Source organism: Arachis ipaensis, chromosome B05, assembly GCF_000816755.2.
Source record: "Arachis ipaensis cultivar K30076 chromosome B05, Araip1.1, whole genome shotgun sequence".
Taxonomy (NCBI): Eukaryota; Viridiplantae; Streptophyta; class Magnoliopsida; order Fabales; family Fabaceae; genus Arachis; species Arachis ipaensis.
The window spans coordinates 134,898,978-134,906,112 of NC_029789.2; the positions used below are offsets into that span (position 1 = coordinate 134,898,978).

Here is a 7,135-nt window from a genome sequence, read left to right on the forward strand (position 1 = left end):
TTATTAATAAACATGATAGATGAATGATAAAATAATAATTTATAAATAAAAAATAAATTTTATAATTAAATAATATATAAAAAATTAATTTATAATTAAAATTAAATAAAGACTATTCAACAGTTATTGAAAAACTTAAAAAATATATTTTGTTATAGGACTATTTAATGGTCCAAACGTTTTGGGACCATCGAATCTTTTGCCTTCTTTTAGATAATGGATTTATTTGAGTGAGTCTTTAAAAAAAGATCTTTTTCTAAATTATCTTTTTTTAAAAGATCTCATGTAAAAATAAAAGTAATTTTATATTTTTTTAAAAAATATAATTATTTTTATTATTTTAATACTTTTATTTTTACTATTAAAAATTTGACAAAGAAGCACCATAGACTATGATGTGCCAATAATCAGGAAATTATCTCCAATCTCCAATTTCATTAAGATGGTTCTTTGCTTTGGTCTCAACTATCAAGTCTCGACCTTTGTTTTCATGACAGTGATTGTTTCCACCATTGAATTAGCTCTTTTCTCTTCCAACTCCTTCTTCTCATTTGATCGGATTTTACACAAAAATGTTGCGTGCAGCATCATTCTCCAGGTTCAGCTTCTCTCTTCATATCCCCTCTTTTCTTGTGCCCTATGTTTTCCCTTTTCGCTTTCCTTCCCGTTCATGTTCAATGTCAAGCCTTCACTCTCATTCTCAGCTCACATCCCCTCGCCATGTCGATGAAGCTGTTGATTCCTTCACTCGCATGCTCTCTATGCGTCGCACTCCATCCATTATCCAATTTAACCAGATTTTGGGGTCCCTTGCCAAGACGCACCATTTCCCAACCACCATTTCCCTTTTTCAGCAATTGCAAACCAGGGGAATTGCGCCCAGCATAGTTACTATGAATATTTTAATCAATTGTTGCTGCGGCATGGGTCGGATCACTCTCGCTTTCTCTATATTGGCCAAGATTTTCAGGATGGGTTTTCAGCCAAATACCATAACATTGAATACACTCATTAAAGGTCTCTGTCTCTGTGGTAATGTTGAAAAAGCACTGCACTTTCACGACAGAGTGCTGGCTCATGGATTTCACTTCGACCAAGTCACTTATGCAACTTTGATCAATGGGCTCGGTAAGACCGGACACACAGCAGCTGCTATTCAAGTGTTGAAAAAGATCCCACGGTATGGCACTGTTCCTAATGTCGTCATCTACAACACAATTATTGATAGCCTCTGCAAGGATACACTTGTAAGTGAGGCTTTTCATTTCTATTCTGAAATGCTTGCTAAGGGAATTTCTCCTAATGTGATCACCTATACCACTCTAATTTTTGGATTGTGCCTTGTGGGTCAACTTAAGGAAGCCATTGATTTACTAAATCATATGATGCTGAAAAACATTACTCCAGATGTCCAAACCTATAATACTTTGATTGATGGACTATGTAAGGAGGGAAATATGAAATATGCTAAGAGTGTGTTGGCTGTGATGACAAAAGATGCTGTGGAACCAACTGTGGTTACTTATAATTGTTTAATGGATGGGTATTGCTTGGTTAACGAATTAAACAAGGCAAAATGTATATTTGACACAATGGCCCAGATAGGAATGGCTCCTGATATACAAAGTTACAATATTATTATTAATGGCTTGTGCAAAAGTAAATTGATGGATGATGCCTTGGATCTCTTTGAAGAGATGCGTCGCAAGAACTTGGTTCCTAACACGGTAACTTAGAATACTCTAATTGATGGCTTGGGAAAATCAAGGAGAATCTCTTGTGCTTCAAAGCTTCTTGTTGAGATGCATAATAAAGGTCAACCTGCTGATATAATCACTTACAGTTCCTTGTTGGATGGGATGTTCAATATCAAGCAACTTGACAAGGCACTTATGTTATTTATTCAGATGAAAGAGAGTGGCATTGATCCAAATATATGCACGTACAGTATACTGATTGATGGCCTATGTAAAAGTGGAAGACTTATGGATGCAAAAGAGATTTTTCAAGATCTTTGCATTAAAAACCATCGTCCAAATGTGAGGACATACACTATTATGATCAATGGGCTCTGTAAAGAGGGCTTATTTGAAGAAGCATTGGCCCTGCTGTCGGAAATGGAAGACAATGGTTGCTTACCAAATGCTGTGACTTTTGAAATCGTTATTCGTGCTTTGTTCGAAAAAGGTGAGAATGACATGGCGGAGAAACTTCTTCGGGAAATGATTGCTAGAGGCTTATTGAATGGATGAAAAGAGATAAGATACATCAACAAAAATTAAAATCACATCTCTATTGTTGCTGAATGTGTATCATAGTTTTGTAAATTCTGAATCTGTTGGATCAGAGGACTTTGGCAATGCCATAACATCAATACCACTGATGTCTTGACTATCTCATTTTTATTCAATTAAGTTTAAACTTTCAATGTTTGCAATTGCTATCATCCTTTTTGATTCCACTATGCTTTATTGATTCTTTAGAGGATATTTCTCGTTGTAGCTTACAGGTTAAGTGTTTAAGACCTCTCAATAGTAACTAATAGTTATTTACTGTTATCCTATGAGACCATATATCTTAACTATTATCATGCTACAAACTAAGAAAAACAAAAAAGAGGTTTACAAACATTTGCAAATCCATTTGCAAAAAGTTCCCCTGCCGTGCGCAGAACGAAAGTCAAAGATGTTCCATTATATATGATTGATGCATCCAAGGAAAATCCTCACTTAGCTCAAAAACTACATGATGTTCTAATTGAAAGTGGTGTCATTGCTCCTCCAAATTTATTTTCTGAATTTATAACGAGTTAGGCTCCCCAACTGAAGAAAAAGATGAACACAAACCAGAAAGTGGACAGGAGACTACTTTACCTCACCACAGAGTTCATCCGAAAGGAAGTTCAAGCAGCCAGCCAGAGCACTCTAAGCCTGTTGAAGGTTTAGGAATAAACCACCTTCTTGATCCGAAGTTAGCAGCTGTACAACATACACCATCCCAGGTAATAGATGGGAAAAATATTCCAGTTGCGGCGGCTGCAGCAGCAGCTGCTGCTGTTGTTGCTACCTCTATGGTAGCTGCTGTAGCAAAGTCAAACACTGACTCGAACATTGAGCTTTCAGTAGCTGCAGCGGCCACTGCAACTGCTGCAGCTGTAGTAGCAACCACTGCAGCTGTCAGCAAACAGTATGAGCAAGGCAGTCGAAGTGACGGACACATGGATGGCACTGCTTATGAGCCGAAGGGTAGTGGTGATGGTGAGAATATTGTGGTAGGAGCAAATTCAGGTGATAGAATATCTGATAGATCTATAGTAAGCAATGACAGTATAAAATCTGATTTTATATTAGATGATGTTGCCAAATATGACATTCCGTTGGAGGAAATTACACTGGCTGAACGTATCGGACTTGGTATTAACTGTACTTTGCTCCATCAGATTTGGTTACATTCTTTTGTTAGATGGTGTTGTTTATAATTTTATACATATAAATTCCCATATGATGACTAAAATTACATTTTGGTGGCCTATTTTTTGCATTCAGGATCGTATGGGGAGGTATACCGTGGTAAATGGCGTGGAACAGTGAGTTTTATTCCTACTCAGGCATACATTCCATATCCATCTTACAATTCAAATTGTATTTTCAACAAACATTATAAAATGTAATTTTTTTCTTAACTGAGCAAGGCCCAAGAAATTTTTGGCTTCAGTTTCATTTTTACCCTTAACAAAAGTAATCAATACCTTAAACTTGACTACCTTTTATGCTTGTCATTTTTTGTTGTGTTTTTCTGTTAGGCCGTAGGTTTTTGAATTCTTTCATTTACATCAGGTCTCTGCTTTGGTTTGTAGGAAGTTGCTGTAAAAAGATTTCTTGATCAAGATATATCTGGTGAATCACTTGAAGAATTCAAAAGTGAGGTAATATTTCATTAGCGTCTCTTTTTGTAGGTTCTACTCATATGTTTATCTTTGTTGATGAATGATTTCATTTAGTACACATTTACAACTATCAGATGTGATTTTTATGCTCCATAATGACATATCAGATTGCTGCAATACTTTATTTAGATTGTTATTGTATTTGTCCCAGGCTAATTTGAAATTTGGATTAAATACTTTGTCCTGTTGAATTGCCTTTTTTTAGAAGTTCTTGATGAAGATTGACCATTTCAAAGCTCTTTGATGTAATCCTTGTTTTATTTCTCCAACATTTTATAGCTTCTATTGTTGTTATATAGTTCCATCTTGTGTGTTTCTCTCTATGAATAGATTTCCTAATGCAATTTGAGAATATAGTGGTGCATGAATGTATATATAAGAGAACATATATATATGGAAAGAATATATTAATTCTATATGTTCCTAAATTTAAGTCTTATTGAAAAACACGACATGGCACGAGCTATTAGTGTAGAGTTGTTTAGGTTTGTTTAAGAAGATATAATAGAATTTATATTTCTAAATTTCAAGACATATATTTCTATTTCAATCTATGTATATCAGGTATAATATTCTTATTCATTGTCCGGGATTTCTCCGATTATGATAGAAGATAATGGTTCTAATCATATTATGAAAAATTATATAATTTCAACAAAATTAATATATGATGTGTAATTATTGTATATAATAAAAAATTACCTTAATAATAAATAATTTATATATTTATTTTTGTTTTACTAAAGTCTATATATAATGTTTTTATGTGGTACATGAATCTAAATTTAAGAGTCAACTCATAATTTTATATTTTTTTTACTACTTTATAGAATAAGAATGTATTCTTCGTTTTTCATCGAAGTTGATCATTTTAAGGTACAATTTATAATTTTGATACACTATTAGTGTAAAGTAGTTTTACACAAATATTCAATGACATAATATCATATCATAAAAAATAACTATTTTTTATATTGATTGCATTCACCTAAATGATAATCCAAAAAAATAGACATAAGTAAACAATTATATAAAATATTTTATACTATCAATAATTAAAATTAGACTCTAATTTGTATCTAAAAATATAAGATAAAATTATATATTAAATTAACTTAATAAAAATAAAATATTATTGTAACATTATTTAATTAATAAATTTATTTAGTTAAAGGTTATATCTCTGTTTTTTTTTTTCAATTCCACTTTAATATTTACCATTAAATTGAAGAATTTTGTATTGGATATCTATTTTGATAATTAGTTCTCAAACATAAATTAAAATAAAAATTAATTAAAATATTAATACATTTTGTACTTTTATCCATCTAAGTAACTAATTCTATTATTACGTCGTCGCAAGAAGGCAACTATCGTGGACACAAACCACCACACACTCTTCAACTCCCGTGCTTATCATTCAGAGCAATATATGATATGTTATCCATGAAGCATTTATAGACCATGGTGTTATCATGTATGCATAAATAAAAAAATTTCGTAATTAAGCTTAAGTTATTTATCTGTTTGTGTGGTATATTATAGTGTGAAATTACTCTCAATTTGTGTTGTACAATGATATTATGGTTTAATTTAAGCTTTTGTTTTAGAACTGTGTTATGATTTTATCTCATCATTTTCTCTTAGATATCAAGTTGATGTATTTTTATTTATTATTATTGAAACGGATATGATATAAAATTTATAAAAAAAAAAATAAAACTCTCACACTCAATTTATTTTATTGTAGTCTTTTATCTCTTCTATTTTTTTTTATTTTCTTCTTATTCATTTTATTTTTTTTTAAATATCATATAATTTATTATAATTTATACCAATTAATTAATTATAATTCATTATATCAGTTAGTTTAATTAATTAATTTATAATATACATGATAAAATAGATCATTTGTTACTATTACGTTTATTTTTCTAAAATCTAAATCTGAATAATTATAATCAATACGAATCATTGTAAATAATACTTATTTATGGCATAAACAAAGAAATACAGAATCTTAAGTTTAGCACATAAAAATTTAGGAACATGTTATATGTACAAATGTAATTGTATAGTATTATTCTTTTAGTGGTGTAGACCAACAACTCTAATTTTATTTCACATGTCAAATTTTAAAAAAAAAAGTCATAATTTTAAAGGTAGTCAGAAATAAACAACAAAATTAATAAAAAAAAGTTAACTTATATTATTCTATTAATTTATTTAATGTATTAAATTATTTTTATTTATATTAAGATTAATTTTAAATATTTTAAAATAAAAAGTATAATTAATTATAATTTGCATCTTAAATTATGTTGAGTACATGATATTCTATTGTGCTGCTAAAAGTAAAAATGAGATAACAAATATAATTTTATCTCTTAATTCAGTATATTTATTTATATTTTATACTTTTTTTACGATTAATTTTGTACGGTGTTGGTATATTAAATAAAAATACCTGTTATAATAACAAAAAATAAAATAAAATTTCAATCAATAATTTTATATTCTTTACTTTTTTTTTCAGTTTTATTTTGGATTTTAATTTATTACTAAAAGGTAGTGAAATTCTATTGATACTGAAATAAAGTTGCAAAAAGGTCCATATGGTAGAATAAGTAAAATAATGTGATACCCACATTATAACATCCAAATGAAACAACATAGGATCTAAAATATTTATCTTTTTCTTTCTCCCCGTCTATTATATTATCGATTCTATTATATAAAAATCGATTTTTTACATTTAATAATAGAGTCAACGTAGCATGTTTCTGAGAGTGTTTCTTAATTTATTTTGTTTAACTTATTAAATACAATTCATTATGATGCATTAATTATATCAACTAATTAATTTGATTAGATATTTAAGTATCACACAATTTAAAATTATATATATTGATTTGATTTTTATGATATATAAATTTAAGGAATAAAATAAAATAATATAATTTATTACTTATTTAATTTGAATACAACAAATACAAAATTAATTTAGTCAAAAGTTTATTATTTTCTAATCTTCTATACATAAAAATGACAAAACAAAATTGTAAAAATAATCTTTTTATCGTTTTTTCTATTTTAATTTTATTTTCTTTGCTTTTTTATGTGTAATTTTATTTTACATTAACTTTGTGTATTTAATAACAAAATATATTCATATTAATTCTATCATAT

The 7,135-nt window shown here is 29.0% G+C and overlaps 1 protein-coding gene and 1 pseudogene across 1 annotated transcript; both read left to right on the top strand.

Moving 5' to 3' along the window:
- On the top strand, positions 423-2,446 carry LOC107644299 (annotated as a pseudogene).
- On the top strand, positions 2,638-4,347 carry LOC110262581 (serine/threonine-protein kinase EDR1-like). The gene is made up of 3 exons (XM_021102898.1): positions 2,638-3,413; positions 3,546-3,586; positions 3,857-4,347. The coding sequence occupies exons 1-3, from the start codon at positions 3,071-3,073 to the stop codon at positions 3,938-3,940; spliced, it is 468 nt and encodes a 155-aa protein (XP_020958557.1). The 5' UTR covers positions 2,638-3,070; the 3' UTR covers positions 3,941-4,347.

Coding starts and splice junctions, on each gene's coding strand:
- LOC110262581 (XM_021102898.1), top strand. CDS start 3,071: ATGGTAGCTGCTGTAGCAAAGTCAAACACTGACTCGAACATTGAGCTT. Junction 3,414..3,545: donor GGCTGAACGTATCGGACTTG/GTATTAACTGTA, acceptor TTTTGCATTCAG/GATCGTATGGGGAGGTATAC. Junction 3,587..3,856: donor GTGGTAAATGGCGTGGAACA/GTGAGTTTTATT, acceptor TTTGGTTTGTAG/GAAGTTGCTGTAAAAAGATT.